Here is a 23014-nt window from a genome sequence, read left to right as displayed (position 1 = left end):
TTATTCCCGTAGCTAGTTTGAGCTCATTTTGTGCCTTTGCCTTTCTAATCTTGCCCCTGCATTCCTGTGTTGTTTGCCTATATTCATCCTTTGTAATCTGTCCTAGTTTCCATTTTTTATATGACTCCTTTTTATTTTTTAGATCGTGCAAGATCTCGTGGTTAAGCCAAGGTGGTCTTTTGCCACATTTTCTATCTTTCCTAACCAGCGGAATAGCTTGCTTTTGGGCCCTTAATAGTGTCCCTTTGAAAAACTGCCAACTCTCCTCAGTTGTTTTTCCCCTCAGTCTTGATTCCCATGGGACCTTACCTATCAGCTCTCTGAGCTTCCCAAAATCTGCCTTCCTGAAATCCATTGTCTCTATTTTGCTGTTCTCCCTTCTACCCTTCCTTAGAATTGCAAAGTCTATGATGAGGCAGGTGCTCTTTTTAAATCAGGGGGTAGAGGGTGTAAAGGCCCCTCTCTCAGCTTTCTGCTGGGGAGGGAGAAAAGGCGACAGACCCTTGGGCTATGTGGATGTGCTTGCAGGCCCGCAGGCCCGTGGAAAGCGAGGTGCCAGGGTCACCCGGTCACAATCCGAGCTAGAAGCGGGAGCGGTTTCCACGCTGTTCCGGTGGGTGCCAGGAACCACACAACCCCCAGGGTCACCCTCACGGCCACTGAGAGGGGACATACGCCTTCAAGTGCTGCGCTGTCACTCCCCGAAGGGCGCCCGGGGCCTAGCCCAACGAGGGCACATAAGGGGGCCCCGGCTCACCCCCACGGGGCCCCCACCCCCTGAATGGCAGACAGGAGCCCCCATGAGAACAGGGACCCGCCCCATGACCACGCTCCCCCCGAGGGGAGAGGCACCCCCCCCGACACAGGGGGCGGGGCTTCCCCCAACGCTCCCCCCGAGGGGAGAGGCACCCCCCCCCGACACAGGGGGCGGGGCTGCCCCAACGCTCCCCCCGAGGGGGAGAGGCACCCCCCCCGACACAGGGGGCGGGGCTGCCCCCAACGCTCCCCCCGAGGGGGGAGAGACACCCCCCCCGACACAGGGGGCGGGGCTGCCCCCAACGCTCCCCCCGAGGGGGGAGAGACACCCCCCGACACAGGGGGCGGGGCTGCCCCAACGCTCCCCCCGAGGGGAGATGGGGGGGGAGAAACAGTGAGTCCAACATGGCGGCGGCCAGGCCCGTTTCCACCTGCGCCACACGCCGCCCCCCGCGGAGCGAGGCACTCACCGGAAGCCATCCTGGCCGCCGCTGCCGCCGGTGGCGCGAGAGGAAGGAGGCCGAGGCCCGCGTGCCGCGCCGGCGCCGCACAACGCTCGCGCCGACTGCGGGCCCGCGCCGCCAATCCGCGAGCGCGGCGCCTACCACCCGGCTGCAAAGGGGAGGAAGAGGGGTGGAGTGTACCAATTAGTTGCCATTCAGAGGGGGCGTGGGGTGGAGCTGTACCAATGTGCAAAGGAGGGGGGCGCGGAGTCTACCACTGAGGGCATATCTACACTACAAAATTAGGTCGATTTTATTTAAGGCGACACTGAAGCATGTCCCCGCTATGTGCATGGCGGGGTGCATCCCCACTAGCAGGGCTTGCCTCCACTCCCAGAGTGCTGCACGGTGGCTCCCTGCCTGCCCTGGCTCCACGCGGCTCCGGGAGGCGGTGGCATGTCCCTCCAGCTCCTATGCACAGGGGCAGCCAGGGGGCTCCGCACAGTGCCCCCGCCCCGAGCGTCAGTTCTCCAGCTCCCATTGGCCGGGAACCGTGGCCAATGGGAGCTGCAGGGGCAGCGCCTGTGGATGGGGCAGCGCACAGAGCTGCCTGGCTGCACCTTCACGTGGGAGCTGGTTCTGGGAGCTGCTTGAGGTAAGCGCTGCCTGGAGCCTGCACCCCTGAACCTCTCCCACACCCGAACCCCCTGCCCCAGCCCTGATCCCCCTCCTGCCCTCCGAACCCCTCAATTCCAGCTCGGAGCACCCTCCTGCACCCCAACCCCCTCATCCCCAGTCCCACCCCAGAGCGCACATCCCCAGCTGGAGCCCTCACACCCCATAGAGCCCAGCCCTTTGCCCCAGTCCTGATCCTCCTCCCACCCTCCAAACCCCTTGATCCCAGCCTGGAGCCCCCTCCTTCACCCTAAACCCCTCATCCCCAGCCCCACCCCAGAGTGTGCACCCCCAGCCGGAGCCCTCACCCTCTCTCGCATCCCAACCCATTGCCTCAGCCCAGAGCCCCCTCCCGCACCCTGAACTCCTCAATTCTGGCCCCACTCTGGCGCTCTTATCCCCTCCTGCACCCCAATCCTCTGAGTCAGCCTGGTGAAAACGAGCGAGTGAGTGAGTGTGGTGAGAGCAACTGACAGAGGGAGGGGGGAATGGAGTGAGCGGGGAGGGGGCCTCAGAGGAGGGGCGGGGCAAGGGTGTTCAGTTTTGTCAGGGAGAAAGTTGGCAAACCTACCTAAGCCTGGCTTACCCACGCAGACGCCATAGCATGGCAAGCATGGACCCTGCTCTGCTGTCCACTGCTGTTGTGAGCATTACAACTACTTCATGCCTTATCCTGCAGCATTTGCTCAGCCGAAGCAGGAGCCACCACGCAGAACAATGTGATGCCACGCAAGCAGCGTGAGGCCACTTTCATAGAACTGGGCAAAGAGCTTTCCCCAGCCCTGAAGCACAAATGAGAGCTGCTCTGACAGTGGAGAAGCGAGTGGCGACAGCTCTGTGGAAGCTTGCAACGCCAGATTGCTATCGGTCAGTGGTAAATCAATTCGGAGTGGGTAAATCTACCGTGGGGTCTGCTGTGAACCAAGTTGCCAGGGCAATAAATAGACTTCTGCTAAGAAGGGTAGTGACCCTGGGCAACGTGCAGGACGTAGTGGATGGTTTTGCCGTGATGCGGTTCCCTAACTGCGGTGGGGCGATAGGCGGAACGCATATCCCTATCTTGGCACCAAACTACCTTGCCAAAGAGTACATAAAGCAAAAGGGGTACTTCTCAATGGTGTTGCAAGCACTGGTGGATCACAGGGGACGTTTCACCGTCATCAACGTGGGCTGGTCGGGAAAGGTGCATCTTTAGGAACGCACGCATCTTTAGGACCACAGGTCTATTCAGAAAGCTGCAAGCAGGGACTGCCTTTCCAGACTCCAAAATAACCGATGGTGATGTTGAAGTGCCAGTAGTGATGCTGGGAGACCCAGCCTACCCCTTCCTCCCACGGCTCATGAAGCCAAACACAGACAGCCTGGACATCAGTAAGGAGCCCTTCAGCCATAGACTGAGCAAGTGGAATGTGCCTTTGGACGTTTAAAAGCCTGCTGGTGTCGTTTGCTTCCTAGGTTAGCCCTAGTAAGAGCAATATCCCCATTGGTGCTGCATGCTGTGTGCTCCATAATATCTGTGAAACAAATGGAGAAAAGTTTCCGGCGGGATGGGGGTGTTGAGGAAGATAGCCTGGCAGCCAATTTTGAGCAGCCAAACACCAGGGCAATAAGAAGAGCACATCGAGGCACACTGCGTCTCCGTGAGGCTTTGAAAACTAGTTTCATCAATGTCCCATAGTAATGTGACCCTTATGTGTGTTCCTTACCAAGCTGTCCCCCATGTACACCCCTGCGTGCTGAATTAATAATGAGCCTTTTCGCCTCAATCTGTTAATTTTTATTATACTCACGAACACTGAGCGACAGCGAAGAAAAGTAAGATAACCTGGGGCTAAGGGACTGGTAACACTGGGAGGGGGAGAGAGAGACAAGGACAGCTTGCTTGCAATTACACTGCAATAACAATCAAAGGTGTGGGAATGGGCACCTTCTGGTCCTCCCCCTCAGGAGCCCAAAGCATCCCCACCGCGGCCCCCCGGCCCCAGCGCTGGATGACCGGGGGCAGAGGGGTAAGGCCCCAGCCCCGGTCCACCTCAGCGCCCAGAGCCCCTGGGCAGCGCAGCCACAGCGCCCCCAGTCCCAGGGCTCTAGGTGGGCAGCGCGGCCGCCGCACCCCCAGCCCTGGGGCTCCAGGTGTCTGGGCAGTGCGGTTGCTGCGCCCCCAGCCCTGGGTGGCACCCAGCCCTGGGTGGCACCCAGTCCTGGTGCTCGGGCGGCTGGGCGGCACAGTCGTCGCACCCCCAGTACTCAGGTGGCCGGGCAGTGCGGTCGCCGCACCCTCTGCCCCAGGGCTCCGGGTGGCCCCCAGTCCCGGCACTTGGGTGGCCAGCCCCGGAGCGCTGGGCAGGCAGCATGGCCCAGCACCAGCTGCCCAGGCGGCCCCGAGTCCCTGCAGGAGGCACGCTGGCCTGGGGGAGAGGCCACGGTAGGCTGTTTGGGGAGGCACAGCCTCCCCTTGCCTACGATACGCACTGCCCATGCTCAATGCACTTCCCTGCAAGCCACAACATAAGAAGAACCCCTGGCTACTGCAAGAGTCGATTTGCTGCTGCAGCCATGGTGAGTAAGGCCATGAGGCAGGGGCAGGAGATCTTGTGCTGCAGCTTTTGTTACGACATCCTTAGGATCAATAGTTCCAACCTCAGCACAGCCCTCTTTCCCATAGCAACCAGGATGATACTTGAGGATAGGCACCGGCGTAAAGTCCCACAAATAGTTTGATTGTTACAAAAGCGGCACCGGGTTGGAGTTGAAGGGAGACGAACAGCTGAGGCCACATCAGTGTTGAGTAGAGCGGGACAGTTACTTCCCATGTCTTAAATGACATTCCTGTTAATACACCCTGGAACGATATTTGCCTTTTTCATAACTGCATCACACTGTTGACTCATGTTCAATTTGTGATCCACTATCACCCCCAGGTCCTTTTCAGCAGTACCACATCTAGCCAGTTAGTCCCCATTTTGTAGTTGTGCATTTGCTTTGTTTACCCAGTGTGTAGTATTTTGCACTTGTCTTTATTGAATTTAATCTTCTTTATTTTAGACCAATTCTCCAATTTGTCAAGGTTGATTTGAATTCTAATACTGCCCTCCAAAGTGCTCGCAACCCCTCTCAGCTTGGTGTCACCTGCAAATTTTATAAGCATACCCTCCACTCCATTATCCAAGTTAGTCATGAAAATATTGAATAGTACTGGCCCCAGGACAGATCCCTGCGTGACCCCATTAGGTACATCCCCCCAGTTTGACAGTGAACCATTGATAACTTCTCTTTGAGTAGTTTGCACTTGTAAACTTGTGGGCAAAGAAATGAAAGCCCAATTAAGGCTGGGTCAAAAATGTGGCCATTGCTTTATTTGTATATTATTAATTGGATCTGGATTCTTGGTCCTAGATTGATCTTTGTAGATGTTAGAATAGAGATATTCAGGCCTGCCTGTACAGGCCTATACTTTAAGAACTTAGGTGTATTTTTATCACTTAGCTAGTTACCAGGGATATAAAACAAAGAATCAAAATCACAAGTCTGCCTGTGCATGGGCCTTCTCTCACTAGGATAGTCTGAGGCCTTGTTCTTAGGTTAAGGCCTTTGGCTAAGCAACAAGGGCAGCCATAAACTGGGAAACGTAGGTCACATCCTCACGTCCCAAACCAGCCACATTGAAATAAGGTGGTATTGGGCTGTTAGGAAAACGATCCTGTCCTGATAGTGCCCTTCACCACCAGATAAAGATGGTTAAAGAAAACTTAGTTTGATAGCGTCCTGTCTGGCAAGAAATCATTTATCAATGGTTGTGGTTGTGAAACCCTCATTTCTGTATTGTTTTATCCTTATGGCCCCCACTTTTCTATTGTTAATCTGTCTGGTTCTCTAATTGTTTCTGTTTGCTGTATAATTAATTTTGCTAGGTGTAAGTTAATTAGGGTAGTGGGATATAATTGGTTAGAGAATTATGTTACAATATGTTAGGATTGGTTAGATAGATTTCAGTAAAATGATTGGTTAAGGGATAGCTGAGAATATTACTATGTAAACTGGGGTCAAACAGGAAGCGGGAGGGAAGGGAATTTGGAATCATGTTTGCTAAGGAGGAGGGGGAATGGGAACAGGGAATGGGGAACAGAGACCCAGGGTAAACACTCTGCGGTGTCAGAGCTGGGAAGGGGGACACTGGGGAACAGACTCTTTGGGCGTATAGAGATAAGCCTGACTGGTGTGATGGGTTTCGGAATATGGTTGCTTGCAAACTAACCCCAATAAACATCGCATTGTCTGCACTTTGGACTTCTGGTCTTTTGCTGCTTGTTGTCTGCGTGACAAGAACCAGGGAAGTGTGAGGGTTGAGGGAAATCCCTCTAACAGTAGATTTAACTTTATATTCCCTCTCTCTCCCTCCCAAAGTCTGCATTTTAAATTCAGACCCTGTTAATATGAGTGAACTATAAAAAAGACCAAGGATCTGATTCAGGAAAGCTTTGGAACAGTAGCGTTCTTCCACTGCTGGAGAAAGAGAAAATATAGTCCTTTAAGTATACTTCTGTAGCGGAGGGCGCAGGGATATCTGTGCCAATTAACTGACTCACTTTGCTCACAGAAGTTACAAAACAGCATTTCAGCAGAGGATGCAGAGGCTTGAGTGACGCTACAGACAAAAGCCTGTCAATCCATTTCAAGTCCCATTTCAAAGCTGGTAAGAGAACCTGAAAAGAAAAACTGAGCAATCTTCACCCAAGGCGTTTTAATAAATTAAAGGTTAGGACAATATTGATTCAGAGTGCAAACCCCACTCCACTGGGAATAAGGGTTTCTGGTTTTCTTTTAAATCACTATGAATATATTAACCTGAGGATTAGATCTCGTCAAAATACTTCAAAAATTAAGTTTAAGACTATGTAAGACTAGAGCAAAATCAAAGCAGGTTCAAAAAGAATGAGTTGGAGGAAAAATAAGCCATTTGTACAATTTTCTTTTAAACCCTAAGGTGTTTGTTATTTCAGATCACCGTCAGCAGCTGGAGAAGAACAACGGAACTTGTGAGTAACTTGAGTTTCTGTCTGTTCTTTAAATGGAGAAAGAAGAGAGTTTTCTGGTTGAGCAGATCTGATTGAGGAGACTGGTAAACAAATGGGTTGTTTCTTTCCTTGAGGAAAGATCCTATGGCCGCAGCCCATGAGAAGGAAGTGAAAGCATTTCTGCAGAACAAGCAGTGACTAGAATGTTTAATTAAAGGGAGGTTTGTGTTGCCTCACTGTCTGGGGGACAACTTCCTCTCCCCTCAGTGAACTGTATTTTCTTCTGTGCTCCCAGCCCTACTATGTAAACCTGGGATCTAAGCACTCTGCACAAAGAATTGTCCATGTCCGTTGGGAGTTCTCCATGTGACATGCTCTTGGGATTGGGACCGATTTTTCAAACCACTCAACTCACATTTAGGCACCTAAGTAAGGACCAGATTTTAAACAGCACACAGCAGCAGGATGATAGAGATGAAAATCAGCAGTTTATGGAGTTCTCAGACAGCTCCACTCAGAATCCCTGCACCCGTCAGAGAATCCTGCACTCTTACCGGGGCAAAAGAGTTCTAATTTGGATACAGGTGCACAATCAGATACATGTCTCTGCCCTCTAAACAACCCCAGGTGCTTCTAGCCAATAGAACAGACTCAGGAGGTCTGATTCATTCATGCTTGTAAACTTCAATTCCAGAACATGCCGTAGCGCAAAAAAATAACAAGCTGATGCTAATCCAGTCTTGCAGACCTCTATAGTATAGCTAGTCCAGGGAGCGGCAACCTTTGGCCCGCAGCCCGCCAGGGGAAGCCCCCTGGTGGGCCAGGTCGGTTTGTTTACCTGCCACGTCCGAAGGCTCAGCCGACCGCGGATCCCACTGGCCCCGGTTCGCCATTCCAGGCCAATGGAGGCTGCGGGAAGCGGCGCGGGTCAAGGGATGTGCTGGCCGCCGCTTCCCGCAGCGCCCATTGGCCTGGAACGGCAAACCGTGGCTCCCCGAAACTGCGGACGCAGCCGGTAAACAAACCAGCCGCGGGCCAAATCCCTGGTCTAGTCAGTGCTGATCAAATGCAAAGAGGTCTGGATTCTATAAAATTCTCTGGCCACATACCCTGAATGTAGGTTACTTGCCTTATGTCAGCTTCCTGAAGTTGGGGGCATGTTATAGATGAGGCTTGTGGATTTTTTGGGGTTTATTAATTTCATTTTTCAGGGGTTATTTTTAGCAGTTTGTGAGCTCTATGGAGATGTCAAAATGTGTGTGTGTGGGGGTGATAAGGGCTTTCTCTTTGTATATATGCGTAGTACTGTTTCAAATAGCACAATGTTAAAGTACACTAGGGAACCTTTAGTATGCACCGGCAGGGTCTAAATGGACCAATTAATACACAACATGTCAGTGCACTTTAGAAATCACACCCCTGTAGACCACATTACTGCTCTGTGTAGACAAGCCATTAGATACAAGCCAGGAAGCAGAGACATCACCTGTATAAACAAACTGCATGGGGAAAGGAGTGAAGTCAACACAAATTGAGTAACCATTTCTGGTGTTTATTGGTTATACAGTAAATCTAGCATTGGGGTGTTTATCAGTTAATTCTGAAAATCAGAAGCCCCACTAATAAATGCTCCCCTGCTTAGGATACAGGCAGTTCTGCAACTAACACTTAGCCCTGGTGGTGCGAGAAGATTGCCAGTGATGGATATAAATGGAATATGCAATCAGACCACCTTGAGCACCTTGCCAGAGATCAATCTGGGTGGTGCTCGATTCGCCAGCAGGCCTCGTCTCTTTGAGATTTGCGATGATGATAATGTAATACACCCGCAGGAAGCAATCTGATGTGTACACCTTTAGACATCAGACGGAGAGCCTTTAAAGACACGTTTATTATACAAACATTTGCAGTTGCAAAATAAAGTTGTCATACAGCAGAAAAACCCCCGATGTGGACATAAAAACAATAGAGTTATGGATAACCCCCCTCCTGAGACTTTCTAGTTATGTATGGTTCTGGCAGTTTGAAAAGCTGAGCTGCTTAGAAAGACATAGACATAAAAAATATCTAACACAGAGGTGGGCAAACTACGGCCCACGGGACCGTCTTGCTCGGCCCTTGAGCTGCCAGCCAGGGAGGCTGGCCCCCAGCCCCTCCTCTGCTCTGCCCCCTCCCCTGCAGCTACGCTGCCGCGCGGGCAGCACTCTGGGTGGCGGATCAGCGCGCTCCTGCCGAGCAGAGCGACAGCGTGTCTAGCTCCGGCCAGGCGGTGCGGCTGCCAGACATGCTGCTCTGAGCGGCTTGGTAAGGGGGCCGGGGGATTGGATAAGGGCTAGGGGGTCCCAGGGTGTAGTCAGGGGACAGGGAGCAGTCGGATGGGGTGGAGGGGTTCTGGGGGGGGGTCAGGGGACAGGGAACGGGGGAGGGTTGGATAAGCGTGGGAGTCCCAGGGGGGTCTGTCAAGGGGTGGGGGTGTGGATAGGGGTCGGGGCAGTCAGGGGACAGGGAGCGGGGGAGGGGTGGACAGGGGATGGAGTCCGGGGGGGGGGCAGTTAGGGGTGGAGGGTCCCGGGAGGAGACGGTTAGGGGACAAGGAGTAGGCGGGGTTGGATGGGTCGAGAGTTCTGAGGGGGGCAGTTAGGGGGTGGGAAGTGGGAGGGGGCAGATAGGGGGCAGAGGCCAGGCTGTTTGGGGAGGCACAGCCTTCCCTACCCGGCCCTTCATACAGTTGTGCAACCCCAATGTGGCCCTGGGGCCAAAAGGTTTGCCCACCTCTGATCTAACAGATACCATTCCCCATGAGTTAGGAATCCCCAGCCTCCATCGCTGTTTTTGCTCTGTATTATGTCTGTCTATTTACGCACTGACATGGCCAGCAGCACTGTATTAGCAATGTCAGTCTTAGACTGTAAGCAACTTGGAACACGGACTGTCTCCTGTGTTTGTACAGCACCAAGCACAGGTGCTCTGCAAATAATATTCTGCAGCTATCTCAACACTTGCCTTTTTATCCATAGAATTTCCTACTATTTCAGGTAGCAGGGTAGCAATGATGGATGGGAGCCTGAGTGTGAACAAGGTGCTGGCGATTTTGCCACGCTATCATCTAACTTTGCTGACAGCAATACTAGCTAACACACGGTAAAATTGCCCGTGGCTGCCAAGGCCTTGTCTACTGCCCTTGCTGTCGCCAGTGAAGCTGCACTGGTGTAGCAGCAGCGAGACATTTTAAGGCTAGTGGGAAGTCAAAGGTGGACATTTTTAATGGAGGATAATTAACCTGTGGGGCACGGTATCAAAGGATGTGGTTGATTCTTTATCGCTTAAGATCTTTACATCAAGATCGGATGTCCAAAAGATAAGCTCTTAGTTTGACCAGAAGTTAAATGCTTGATGCCAAAATCCACTGGGTGAAATTTTATGGCCTCTGCAATGCAGGAGTTCAGACTAGATGAAAGATAGCCTCCTCTGGCCTTAAAATCTGTAAATCTATGAAGTCCTTCCTTGAGTCTCCATCCCTTTGTGTCTTTGTTTTTAATGTAGGTCCATCTCAGCAACATGGCTTTGAAGGGAATGTCTCTGATATGTCTGTTATTCATTGCTACGTCTGTCTTCAGCATCTCTCGCGCTCAGAACCCCATGGCCTTCAGACGGAAATATTTGACCCTGCTGGACACCATAGACCACAACACATGTAACAGTGAAATGAGAAACAAACGGATCGCAATGACTAGAGATGGCTGTAAAAAACTCAACACGTTCATTCATGCTCGCGAGGAGGTTATCGATGCCACGTGCACCATGGGGAAAGTGCATGTCATAAAGGGCCAAAAGTATAAAAAGAGTATCAGTAAATTCAGGGTCACTAATTGCAGACTCTCTGGGGAATACCCTAATGACTGCGAGTACATGGCGGAAAAGATCGCCTGGAAATATATAGTCATCTCTTGTGACCAGAACGATCGCCCAGTGCATTTTGCAGGGACGCTGAACTGGTAGGAGTCAGGAAATGGGGGAAGGGGTTTATTCCTAATGCTTTGGGGGTGCTGCTGCCTTTTCTGCTGCAAATCACACCATTTAAACTGTCGCCTAAACATACTATTTTGAGAGTGATTTATAATGCTGGAGGCCTCAGCAACAAGGGGACACTGCTCTCTAATGGGTCTGGCGGTGGGAGAGCAGCAGAGCGATGGAGGAAGGAATAATAATGATGCTTAGCAGTTTTATAGCCCTTTACATTTCCAAAGCATTGCTCCAACATTATGGAAATGAAGGGGAATGGCTGAAAGAGGAGAGTGGGGGGATTAGAGTGGGGGAAGAGGATTGTTGAGAATGGGAAGCGAGATGGTTATAGGGTCTGATCCCAAACTCAATGAAGTCAATGGACTTTAGATCAGCCCCATAGTGAGAGACGGAAGCAGGGGAATCTTGAATGGGAATTAGTAAGGAAGGCATGGAGGATAGTCCAGGGCAGGGGTCGGCAACCTTTCAGAAGTGGTGTGCCGAGTCTTCATTTATTCACTCTAATTTATGGTTTTGCGTGCCAGTAATACATTTTAACCTTTTTAGAAGGTCTCTTTCTAGACTTTTATAATATATAACTAAACTATTGTTGTATGTAAAGTAAATAAGGTTTCAAAATGTTTAAGAAGCTTCATTTAAATTAAAATTAAAATGCAGAGCCGCCCAGATCGGTGGCCAGGACCTGGGCAGTGTGAGTGCCACTGAAAATCAGCTCGTGTGCCGCCTTCGGCATGCGTGCCATAGGTTGCCTACCCCAGTCCAGGGGTTAGCATGTTAGCCTGGGAGACCCGGTGACAATTCCTGCTCTGCCATAGACTTCCTGTGTGACCCCGGGCAAGTCATTTAGGGCCAGATTTGTAAAGGTACGTCGGTGCCTACAGATGCAGATAGGCCCGTGGTGCAATTCTCAAAAGAGCCTAGCCCCATAAGGCCCAACAGGAGTGATGATTTTCAAGATCCCTTCACTTCCCTATGAAAAAGCCATTGACTTTGCTGGGTTTGGGATCAGACCCTATAACCTTCTCATTTCCCATCCTCAACACCCTCCTCCCCCACTTCCCTCTCTTAGCCACTCCTTTTTATTTCTGTAGGTAGCTAAAGATCTTTACAATTCTAGCCCTTAGTCTCTTTGTGTCCCTGTTCCCCATCTGTACAATAGGGATAATAGCACCAGCCTGTCTCACCGGGGTGTGGTGAGGAGGAATATCTGAAAGATTGTGTGGTGTTCAGATTCTACAGTTATGGGGGGCCACATAAGGTAGATAGGCGAGTATAGATTATGGGGTGGGGGATTGGGGAGGAAGAGGCGAGACATGAGGGGGAACAGACACAAGGGCAGGGGGGTTGGTGAGGAAGAAGACAGATTCGAAGGGGAAGTTGGCGAGGGAGGGACGTGCTATTGCTCCACATTCTGTTGTTAACGTAAACGCTTTGGTTGCTTAAGACCCAGAAATGTGCTTTCGCTCTTGTCAAATAAAAGCCATCTGCAGGCTCCTCTCCGCACCGACTCCCGGCCATGGGCCTTGTGTTTGGGGCAAAGACGGGCCCCACGAGGTCGCGGGGGAGTCTCCGCTGTCAGCGGGGTAGCTGTGGGGACACACTGGGTAGGGTTACCATACGTCCGGATTTTCCCGGACATGTCCGGCTTTTGGGGGCTCAAATCCCCGTCCGGGGGGAAATCCCCAAAAGCCGGGCATGTCCGGGAAAATCGGGAGGCTCGGCCGGGGCCTCTTTGTCCGGGGCCGGGGGCATGGTGCCGGGCCGGGCTGGGCGCGGGGCCGGGAGCCGGGCCCGCGGGGCCGGGAGCGCGGTGCCGGTCCGGGCCCGCGGAGCCGGGTCGGGGAGCCGGGCCGGGCCCGCGGAGCCGGGAGCCAGGCCGGGGTCGGGGGGTGCGCCGGGCCGGGAGCCCGGGTCGGGGAGCCGGGGGGTGCGCCAGGGTCGGGGAGCCGGGGAGTGCGCCGGGGTCGGGGAGCCGGGGTCGGGGAGTGCGCCGGGGTCGGGGAGCCGGGAGCCGGGGGGTGGTCGGTCGGGGCCGGCACCCCAGGGCCCGAGCCGACCCAGGCTGGAGCCGCGGGGGGACCAGCCTGGGCCGCACCTCCTCCCCCCGCCCCCCTTACCTGCTTCAGGCTTCCCGCGAATTAAATGTTCGTGGGAAGCAGGGGAGGGGGCGGAGACTTTCGGAGGGGGCGGAGTTGGGGCGGGGCGGGGGCGGGGCCCCGGGGAGTGTCCTCCATTTGGAGGCACAAAATATGGTAACCCTAACACTGGGAAGCAGGGCCCCTGGTGGCTCAGAGCGGGGACAGGGACCAGAACCCCTTCAGGGCACGTGGTGAAACCCTGGCTCTGAAGCGCTTGGGCTGGGCACATGGCCCCAGGGGTGGGGGCCAGACAATCACTTGCAGCCCAGGCCAGTGGGAGAGGCCTGTGCCACGTGGCCCCGCCCCGCCCAGGGCATTACAGGAGAGGGCGGGGCCTAAGGCGTGCGGGCGGCGCCCCGTTGCTATGGTAGCCGCACGCCCCTGCCCGCCTCACCCGGAAGCGGAAAGGGGCCTGAACCCGGAAGAAGCCGGGCCGCGGCAGGAAGCGGGCCCCGAGCCGAAGGGGAGGATGTCGGCCGTGCCGGGGAAGAGCCGCTGGGCCGGGGCCCGGCCCTGCCTCCCCACCGCCGCCTGCCTCACCGGGCTGCTGTCCCTGCTGGTGTCCGGGCCCGGCCTGCTGCACCGGGCTGGGGCCGCCGGGCCGCCTCCCCCCTCCGCGTGCTCGCTGCGGCCCGGGCCGGTGCGGGATGGGGAAGGTGAGGGGAGGAGACCTCCCGCCTCCACGGGGTCCGCCCGGGGTCCCCCTCCACGGGCCCCCGGGAGCTGCTCCCCCCATAGGCCACCGCTCCCCAAGGATCCCCACCTCGCGTGGCTCCTCCGCTCCCATACCCCCCCCCATCCTGCGGCCACTGCGGCCCGCTCTCCTCTCCTGGGACCCCCCCCGTAGGGATCCTCCCCCATGAGATCCCTCCTCCAGTACAGCAGCCGCCATGGGGCACTCCTCCCTCCTGGTCCTATCTGCTGGAAACTCCCCCCCCCCGCGGGGGCCACCTCCCTCCTCACCAGCTGTAGAAATCCACCAGCCCTGGGGAGCCTTTCCCCTGTGCACCCCCACCTTCTTCAAAGGGCCTCCTCATCGCCGGGAGATGTGTCTCTCTCCACCCAAAGCTGCTGTACAGTTGCATAATCCTATTGATATTTCCTGTCCTACACCCTTTCCGGACACCACCTCTGTCACACACCCCTCCCCACGGTCCTTTCTCGTGCTGGAACACTGTCGCCTCAATGGAGAACTCTCCTCATGTGGGGACCTATCCTTCTAGGTCGTAATGTTAACACGGTAGAAGCTGGTAATTGTCTGATGTGGGGTGAAGGGAGAGTTCCTGAGTTCCAGAATGTTCTGGTAGGAGGATGAGGTTAAGATCTCAGGAGCTTAAAGAATCTGCCCTTTCGTTCTTCATACTCCCCGCCCCCCCCCCCCCCCCCAATACCCTTTTGTTCATGCCCCAGTCCCCATGTTCTCCACCCCCTCAGGACTAAATGACTTTTGTGTTTCTGCTCTGGTTAACTGAATCTGTTGTGTACTCTTCTTACCTTTTCTTTGGTCCTAACCAGTTATATCAGACAATATTCTCTTTCATTTTACATATTATAAAAATCTCAGAAGTTAGGGTGGGAGGAGGACTTGTTGGGGCACCAAATCCTACCCACAGATCGAACGTTGTATTGGTTTGAAGTCTGCGACTTACTATGTTCAGTCGCAGCCCAGTGCTGAAGAAAGAACTGAGAGTCTGAGGGCCCTGTGGCACTTCTGAGGTATGATATCTTACAAACCTGTCAGTATCCTTCTGCTGGTCCAAAGAAGAAATATCAGCTACTAATGTGTTACAGTTGAAGTGAAGTGAAAGAAATAAGACCATGATTAGATTGATGTGATTTTAAGGTCTGGTGCACCTTTTATCCTGACAAGGCTAAAAACTTTTTGGCAAGACCAATTCAGATATTTCCGGATCATTACACTTTCCCAAACACTGGTGCTGGGCCAAGGAGCAGAAAGAAAATGTCCCCCAGGCTAGCACAGCACTAATCTTGACTGTAGTTGGCGCTTTGTCCAGGCTAGATTTAAATGCCCCAACCTATCTGTTTTCCACCCCATTCTGTGGAAGATTCTTCTCCAGCCTGATAGAATTAAAAAAAAAAAAAGGCCTGTAGTTTCCTATTTTATTTTCTCTTCTTCTGATCAAACTTAACATAGTAAATGGCCTAAAGCAAACTCACTGCTGTCTGTACCTCTCTAAAAGGACTGTCTGCTCAGTTCACAGACTGGTGACCTATATCTTTGTCTATGAAGATCTGATATCCCTGGTATGCAGTGGCGTTATCATCTGGTACTTTGCTGGCAGCTTTGAGAAGAACGTAGGCACAGTGAAGCATTGCTTCGTGACCTTGGCCTTCGCCATTTCTTCGGCCCTTTTGTATCTCTTATTTGAGGCTGTCGTCTCTGGGATGTCAGAGGTGGAAGATGCCAAAGGATTTACACCAGTTGCTTTTGCCATGTTGGCAGTGTCCACCACGCGTTCACGGATGAGAAGGGCACCACTCTTTGGGGTTAATGTTCCCATGGTGCTTGTGCCCTGGTTAATTCTCTGCGTGGCATGGTTTATTCCCCACTCCTCTCTCCTGAGTAACGTATGTGGCCTCATAGTTGGGAAAGCCTGTATCCTTTCCAAGTGTGATCACTTGTTTAACCAGTGAAAAGAGCATGTGGGGAGCCTGACTTGTGATGGGGAAGGAGTAGGAAAAATGCTAAATTCTGATTGCTTAGGGTCGCTGACTTTTTGTTGTGCTGGTTCATGGCTTTCTGTCGGCTGCTTAGTGACTCTTAGGTTTATTGTTGCTCAGAGGGGCCTGATCCTGCATCCCTCACTTCCATTGCAGTCAGTGAGGCTTTTGTGTACACAAGGAATGCGCTCTGGAGAGTCATGGTGCTCAGCGGGTCTGAAAACACAGGGGGGAGAAGAAGCTTTTTCCAGCCATTCCACCTTGAGAGAAACCTTGGTTTGGTGGTACAAAGGAGGTGTATTTAGAGTGGTTGCATGTAGAAAGTTAATTCTGTTCTGCCCCTCCATTCGGAACCTTCCGCAGTCTTCCTTAACATGCTGCTAAACTCAGATGGTCTTGGCTATTGCTTCTGTTTGGATCTCCCGGAGTCGGTGGTATCTAAGCTGGATCAGAAGTTCCCTTTCAGCCTGCTGAAGAGAATACCAGGGCTGAAGTATATTCCAGGGTCTTTAGCAGAGAGAAGAGCCTCACAGAGTAGGAAGTAAGTACATGAACTTCAATAACGCTCCTTATAATCCCAAAGGGAGCTGGGCCGGCTCTAGGATTTTTGCCACCCCAAGCAAAAACAATTTTGGCCACCCCCCAACCCACGTTTTTTTCTTACCCCACCCCCGGCCCCTCCTCAACTCTGCCCCTTCCCCAAATCCCCAGCCCTGCCTCCTCCCCCCAGGCTCTCAAGCCTAGGAGGGAGGGAGGGAGAGGGAGAAGCAGCGCGTGCGCCATGGCCACTTGGCGTCTCCCCCTCCCTCCCTCCCAGGCTCTCAAACCTGGGAGGGAGGGGGAGATCCCGAGCGGCCGCGGCGCGCGAATCAGCTGTTTTGCGCGCCGCGGCCGCTCGGGATCTCCCCCTCCCTCCCGGGTTTGAGAGCCTGGGAGAGAGGGCAAGCAGCGGAGGTGAGTTAGGGCAGCCGGGGCACATTTTTAGGGGCAGCATGGCCCGCGCCAGAATGCCGCCCCTAAAAATGTGCCACCCCAAGCACCAGCTTGTTTTGCTGGTGCCTAGAGCCGGCCCTGAAGGGAGGCTGCAGCTGGGATGTGTAGGGAGTGTGCTCTGACAAGTGCTGGTGTGAAATGACCTTGCAAAGCTATATCATGATCTCCGCAGTATTGTCTCCCGTTAGAGGAGGGAGTGGAATCTAATGATTAAAACATTACACAGGGAGCCAGGACTTACGGCTTTTGTTCCTGGCTGTGCTACTTTGGGTGACCAGATGTCCTGATTTTATAGGGACAGTCCTGATTTCTGGGTCTTGTTTTTATATAGGCTCCTATTACCGCCCCACCCCGTGCCGATTTTTCACATTTGCTGTCTGGTCACCCTAGTGCTACTTGACTGGTGACCTTTGGCAAATCTCTTAGCCTCACAGGAATGTTGGGATACTGGACTTATACAGCACTTTGAGAGCCCTCTGGTGAAGGGCTTGATATAAGAACACGGTATCAGTTATTAAGTTGTCATTGCCTTCATTACAGAGCACGTTTCCAGGGTAGAGGGAAGATTTCTCTGCAGAAATAGAGTTCAGGGCCTTCCAAGTCCCTTTATGTCCTGGAGCTGTGAGTGCTCACTTGTCTTCTGATAGGGTTAGAAATTAGGTGGAATTTTATCCCATTCTAAAGCACCTTTACTACCAACATTCCAATCTCCGTGGACAGAGGAGGATTTTTTTAATAGGGTTAAACGGCTACGTAGCTGAAGAACGGCAGTGAGTTCTGTAACACAGAAGAATTTCCCCATGATTACAGCTGTTCTCTTATGGCCAAAGGGGGAAATCTGAGGTATAAAAACATGCCTGGAACAATACCACCTCGGGCGGTGTCACTAGATCTAAGCTAAACTGGAACATGTCCTGACAGTGCTTGCAAGGGAGACAAAGGGTTTGTGTAGGTGAAAAGTTGATAGGTGGCAAGCTAGGGTGTAGATCTACAGTGCGGTAGCCTGCCGGGCACCTGCCATGTGCTAAAAGTTCCGTAGTGGGCTTTGATCTGCAGCAGCATGGAACATCTAGTGCCTGGTAGCAGGGTCCACATGGGTAGATAGCGCATGGGGGGTTATAGCACTGTAGAGTTGCACCCCAGCGTATCATGCACTCCCTCTCCACATAGACGAGCCCAAGGGGAGCAGGAGGAAGTTTGTACCTCAGGGGGTTATACTGACCCAGTGCCTTTAAGCTCTTTGGGGCAGGGACTGTCTCGTGCTGTGCATATGTACTGTGCCTAGCTCAGTGGGGCCAGGACTTCTGTTGGAGCCATGAAGTTACAGCACGATTACTAATAATGTCTTTGTTTGGTGAAAGCCTTTGCTGTGCTTCTGAAGGCTCTGTCTTGGGTGAGATGAAATACAGACTCTTCTGGGTGAAAGGTGTTCTATAAACGTTAGCTATCAATAAATGTCTGTGTGGGAAGGTGTTTCTAGGACTTTCCAGCTTAACTGAGCTACGCTTGCATGTAATTTTATTTACCAAGCACAAATCCTATTCTCATTTCTGCAGCTTAAGTTTATCCCAGTGTAAAGAACCAAAGCAATTGTAAGGTTTTTTGCTATATGTTGTTCCACTTGTCTGCTAGGATTCAAGTTCAAATATCAAGTTCACGACCAGGCAGAATAGATTTCTGCAGAGTTGTATGCTTGTGCATAATGTTTTGTGGCCCATGAATGCAAGAACCGACATCGAGGTAATAAAGGAACAATCCTTCTGGGTATTTGGCAGTTGTGGTCTTTGTGACTCCCCATTCTTCCGATTTGATCAGTACTCGCCCTGGAGAATGGGGTGTCACAAAGACCACAACTGCCAAATACCCAGAAGGATTGTTCCTTTATTACCTGATGGGCAGAGCATCTCCAGGTCTGATTTATCCTGCTGAGTCACACCTCCTCTTAGCAGCTGCTGTTTCTGGATCCCCTCACTCCTGAATTAGTCATTATACTAATAACTGCCCCCGTAGCTCAGAACTGCCTATTCTTCTCTTCTCCTAAGGCCTTCGAGGCTCAGCAGGTGAATAGTTAAAGGACACACACCTTAAATGGAGGCACAAGAGATGCATACAGAATTCTTACCGTGCACGGGGTTCCATGCATGCTTGTTCCACAAGACTATGGCCGTGTATTTTCTCCATTGAGGGGTGTGGAAATGTCTCTAGTGGTGGCTGACCAGCCTACTTTTATTTAACTGCTAAGAAGTGGCAGCTGAACTCAGCCGGTCATGATGGGGATTGACACTAATGCCCATTCTGAGTAGTGGAGTCGGAGGGAGGCCTGCCCGACAGGCGTTTGTCGATATTTGGAAATGCCAGATGTGAACACACTCATTTTTCTTTCCCCTTTTCTCTTCAGGATTAATCCAGTGCCAGGCTCATACCCCACCCAGAGCTACTATTGCTCTTCACCTCCAGCCCTTCCTGTGGTTCAACTGCAGCACCCCAGTGCCCAGAGCCTGGGATCCTGGCACAACTGCACCCCAGCGCACATCCATGGTTCCCCCCCATACCAAACCAACCCTGCCTTTGGGAAATTCTATGTGCAGAGCCACTTCGGTGCCTCACCTGGACACTGCTGCCAACCAGCTGATCCCCACTCCCCCCAAGGTGCATGTCTGCCTGATTCTCGGATACCCACGGGGATGGAGAACTTGGAGGCCAAGTTTCAGTACGCATCAGGTTCCCCTGCCGAGAAAGTGCCAGCTGAGCTTTCAGGAGTCCAAATACGCTGATCATCCAAAGAGGAGCAGGACCCTTCTCCTCTCGCCGGCCATTGTGTGAACAGCTTGCAATGGAGTGCTGCTGAGAAAGGAGACTGCTTCAGAAGGATTCATCTGATGACTGGGGTCAAATCGAATAGTCGACCACAGCCCCTGAGTTTTCTGTCCCACTGCAGACTGCTTATAGACATTTTTTCCAAGGTTCTGGTTCGTTCTTTTATTTATTTTCCTTTTTAATTTTGATACATTTGTTTATCTTGGCTGAAGGCTGTGACCATTACCTGTCTGTCCTTCATTCTCATGTGGATTCCTCACTACACATTGGGGCTATGGCCTCATCTCTCTATACTACAGCTCGGGTCCTGGTTACAACATCGTTGTCCCTTGACTCAATTATGCTGTAGTGCAGATGGGCACTAATGGTCAAAACACTGGACTAGTTGGGTTTTAACCTGACTACGGGGACTAAGGTAGGTCCCTGACTCATTTGCAGTTGCTATGCTGGGTTTCCGGTCACCTGCCTGCGTATAACTGACATAATTTCATTTAACAGCAGTGTTGAAATGGAGATGGGGAAGAGAGAGATCTGGTTTTATAGTTATGCCTTGGAAATTTTGCATGGTTGCAGGCTGTGTGTTTGAACGGGTTTGTGTTTCCATGTGCATCCATGGGGAAGTTCTGTGCGCTGTGTTACATAGGAGGACAGATACAATGATCACAATGGTCCTTTCTGGCCTTGGAATCTGAGCTGAGATTGGGGGGGGGGGCGGTGGAGTGAACTATATGGTGCCATTTTCTGCCACGCAGAATAGCTGCTGTTCCATCTGGTAGAGTCTCTAATTAGCATCAGCCACGCGGGCTGCCTTCCCCAATCATGTTGCTGTCATGTAGTCTCCACGGCAGGCACCTACAGTAATTTTGCATGCTGCCCACAATGTCAGTTTTGATTCATGAGGCTGTCCTAGATATTTGCAAAAGGGGTGGGTGAATCTTATTTAAGGGATTTAGGATATTCACAGGGAGTATGAGGGTAGACTTAAGCTACTGTATATAAATTAATAAATTCCAAGGCTTGAGAAGGGCTTTTAAAATGAACAGGGCTGAATCAAATGGAGTTTAGCTTGACCCTTCTATGCAGCATTTGATGAGCTTTTAGAATGGTCTTTGGTGCCAAAGTTAGTATTGGAGACAACTAACATAAGCAGGGGGTTGTGGGAGGTGTCTGCTAGTTAGATCAGCGTGCTGGGACTCAAAAGATCTGTGTTCTAGTCCCAGCTCTGTCACTTCTCACTGTATTATCCTGGATGGAAAGTTCATTAATCTATGTTTGTTTCCCCATCTCTAAAATGGGGATAACTTCTGGCTCCTAGAGGGAAGTGAAATTTGCTTCTTATTTTAAGAGTGTGTTGAAGTACTTAGAAAAGATGTTGAATGAAGTGAAAACTATCATTGTAATTCACCGTGCCTAACATTGCTATAGGCACCAGAGTAAAAGAAAACTGCATATCAGGGAGAATATGATGGTTTCTATTCTGTTCCACATCAGGATTCTTGGGTCAGGCGAGAAGGGCTAGATTAGGCGCTGACATCAATATTTATAGATCACCGACTCTTAAATTTTCATCCTGTCAGTATCTGAAAGGGCAAGGTGCCTCTGCATTGATGCTCCACTACCAGCTATTAATGTGAATATCAGGTGATTGCCAATCACCATAGCAAGACAGAGACATTGAGAGAAGACTGAGGTACAAAATTAGAACCTTGTGGGCCAGGGTTGGAATAGCCAGGGGAGTCGCATGGGAAGATGGAGGTCCCTGGGCGGAGCTGTCTGAAGAAGATAGGGCTGGTCACAGAACCTGTGTGTGTTACTGCTGGAGATGGCTGCGGTTACCATCTTGTTCACGGACACAACAATTCACTGTGCGCCACCACATTTTCAAAGGTGACTTGTGCGATGGTGTACCTCTTCCCTCGGCGCTGGAAGCATTTCTACTGTGACTGTATTTAATGCAGGGTGACAGATGAGATGCTTTTCTAGAGGTTTTGTTCTGATTTTGTTTAAAAGCCTAGAAGAAACACTAGAGATAGGGATAAAATCAAGGGGGGGCGGGGGGTGAGTGACCACTGTCAGTCAAACACATGCCTATATTTCTACATTGGTCACTGACAAGTGTGAGGCCTTTTGCCTACAACCCAATAGGCTCTACCAAAAATATTTCCAAATGCTGTAGCATAGAGATGAGTGTTGGTACTGGCTGCTTTATATACATTTCCATGTAACATGTAACCTTTTAGTTTAATCTGAAAAGCAAACGACTTAGTAGCCGCCTCCTGATTTCCTGGCCAAAACCAAAAACTGGAGTGTCTCTTCTGTAGGATCACATTCATCACTGGTGGAGCCCCACACTTGCTACAGCACGCTAGCTCTGTTAGTCGGTGAAGAGAGACACCCACTGGTGAAAGTTGGTACTGCAGAGGTAATGGGGAACGTTAACCCTTCTCGTCATTGCCGAATGCAGTGTCTGACAGACACCATCTAATGGTATATGCTCGTGGAAAGGCATATCCACCAACATATTGACTTATAAAAGTTGCTTCCATGTCAGTCGCTGTGAGAGCAGTGAAGGACGTCCCCAAGGTATAACGAGTTTGCAAAAATTCAGCTCAAAGGAACTTCCCTTACTCTGCCCTCCTTGTTGGGTGTAAAACTGGGTAAATCAAGCCCTTGTACCAAGCTGGTTAGGAAGCCAGGCCTTTGTTGGATGCTTCTGCAGCCAAGGTGCCCCCTCAGCTGTTCAAACTTGGAGAGCAGCCCAGCTGACCTCACTTCCCAGGATCAGGCATGAAGACTGAAGCATCTTCTGAGTGCACAAATCATGCAGGGCTTTGTAGGTCAAAGTCAGTCCTTCCAGTTGCACCTAGAAACTATCTGGAAGCCACTGGTGCAGGCTCTGAAGACAGGAGTTGTCTTTGTATGAGAACCACAAGTGGTGGGTGGCTGCTTTCTTCATTAGCTGAAATGTCAAGTAGTCTTCAAGTGTAGCTCACTTTACAGCGCATTACTATTGTTCGAGCTAGTGGTGAAAGGCTGATTAGCTGTACAAGGTGTGTATTGGAGAGGGAGGTTCACACCCTCCTTGCCAGATGCAGATGAAATAAATGTTGGCTACTGCTGTCAGCTGAGAACCCGCTAAGACCTTTAGCTTGTCAATCAGAGTAATGCTAACCATCTCAAGGGAGGGAGAAGAAATCACTTCTGCCTCGATGCGACCTTTATCTTACCTGGAGTAAGTTACAGACAACTCGCTTTTATCCAAGTGCTAATCTCTGCCCATTGCTGCATCGTTTCCGTCCAACAAGAGGAGACTGGGGAGGGGATGAGTTGGGCCATTGTTTTCTTAATGCAGGTGCTTGGATTCAAACACACTCGAAAAATAAAGGCTTTACCTCTCGTACCTTTCTCCTCCCCTTGCTCCTCATTCTGCTCACAGCCTGTGCTGATAACTGAAGCCACATGCAATCCCATG

General features: G+C 51.7%; 3 protein-coding genes across 3 annotated transcripts in view; 2 read left to right on the top strand and 1 right to left on the bottom strand.

Moving 5' to 3' along the window:
* Positions 1-1374, bottom strand: part of TAF15 (TATA-box binding protein associated factor 15) — a 33085-nt gene extending 31711 nt beyond the window's left edge. Inside the window, exon 1 of the mRNA XM_054008063.1 lies at positions 1227-1374. Within this exon, the coding sequence (XP_053864038.1) occupies positions 1227-1236 (10 nt within the window). The 5' untranslated portion in view covers positions 1237-1374. The remainder of the gene's footprint in view (positions 1-1226) is intronic.
* Positions 1375-1513: 139 nt separating this feature from the next.
* LOC128825517 (ribonuclease pancreatic beta-type-like) lies at positions 1514-12412 on the top strand. The gene is made up of 3 exons (XM_054008064.1): positions 1514-1854; positions 6875-6910; positions 10433-12412. The coding sequence occupies exons 1-3, from the start codon at positions 1546-1548 to the stop codon at positions 10886-10888; spliced, it is 801 nt and encodes a 266-aa protein (XP_053864039.1). The 5' UTR covers positions 1514-1545; the 3' UTR covers positions 10889-12412.
* A 1002-nt stretch (positions 12413-13414) lies between these two features.
* RHBDD2 (rhomboid domain containing 2) lies at positions 13415-22942 on the top strand. Its single transcript, XM_054008692.1, has 4 exons — positions 13415-13706; positions 15266-15667; positions 16123-16273; positions 19124-22942. The coding sequence occupies exons 1-4, from the start codon at positions 13415-13417 to the stop codon at positions 19497-19499; spliced, it is 1221 nt and encodes a 406-aa protein (XP_053864667.1). The 3' UTR covers positions 19500-22942.
* Positions 22943-23014: the final 72 nt, after the last annotated feature.

Source organism: Malaclemys terrapin, chromosome 18 (genome assembly GCF_027887155.1).
Source record: "Malaclemys terrapin pileata isolate rMalTer1 chromosome 18, rMalTer1.hap1, whole genome shotgun sequence".
NCBI classification, from domain to species: Eukaryota; Metazoa; Chordata; order Testudines; family Emydidae; genus Malaclemys; species Malaclemys terrapin.
Note: the sequence above shows the minus strand (reverse complement) of the source record. Positions and strands in the feature narration are given on the sequence as shown.

Coding starts and splice junctions, on each gene's coding strand:
- LOC128825517 (XM_054008064.1), top strand. CDS start 1,546: ATGTGCATGGCGGGGTGCATCCCCACTAGCAGGGCTTGCCTCCACTCC. Junction 1,855..6,874: donor GGTTCTGGGAGCTGCTTGAG/GTAAGCGCTGCC, acceptor TTGTTATTTCAG/ATCACCGTCAGCAGCTGGAG. Junction 6,911..10,432: donor GGAGAAGAACAACGGAACTT/GTGAGTAACTTG, acceptor TTTTTAATGTAG/GTCCATCTCAGCAACATGGC.
- RHBDD2 (XM_054008692.1), top strand. CDS start 13,415: ATGGTAGCCGCACGCCCCTGCCCGCCTCACCCGGAAGCGGAAAGGGGC. Junction 13,707..15,265: donor GCCGGTGCGGGATGGGGAAG/GTGAGGGGAGGA, acceptor CTGTCTGCTCAG/TTCACAGACTGGTGACCTAT. Junction 16,274..19,123: donor AGAGCCTCACAGAGTAGGAA/GTAAGTACATGA, acceptor TTTTCTCTTCAG/GATTAATCCAGTGCCAGGCT.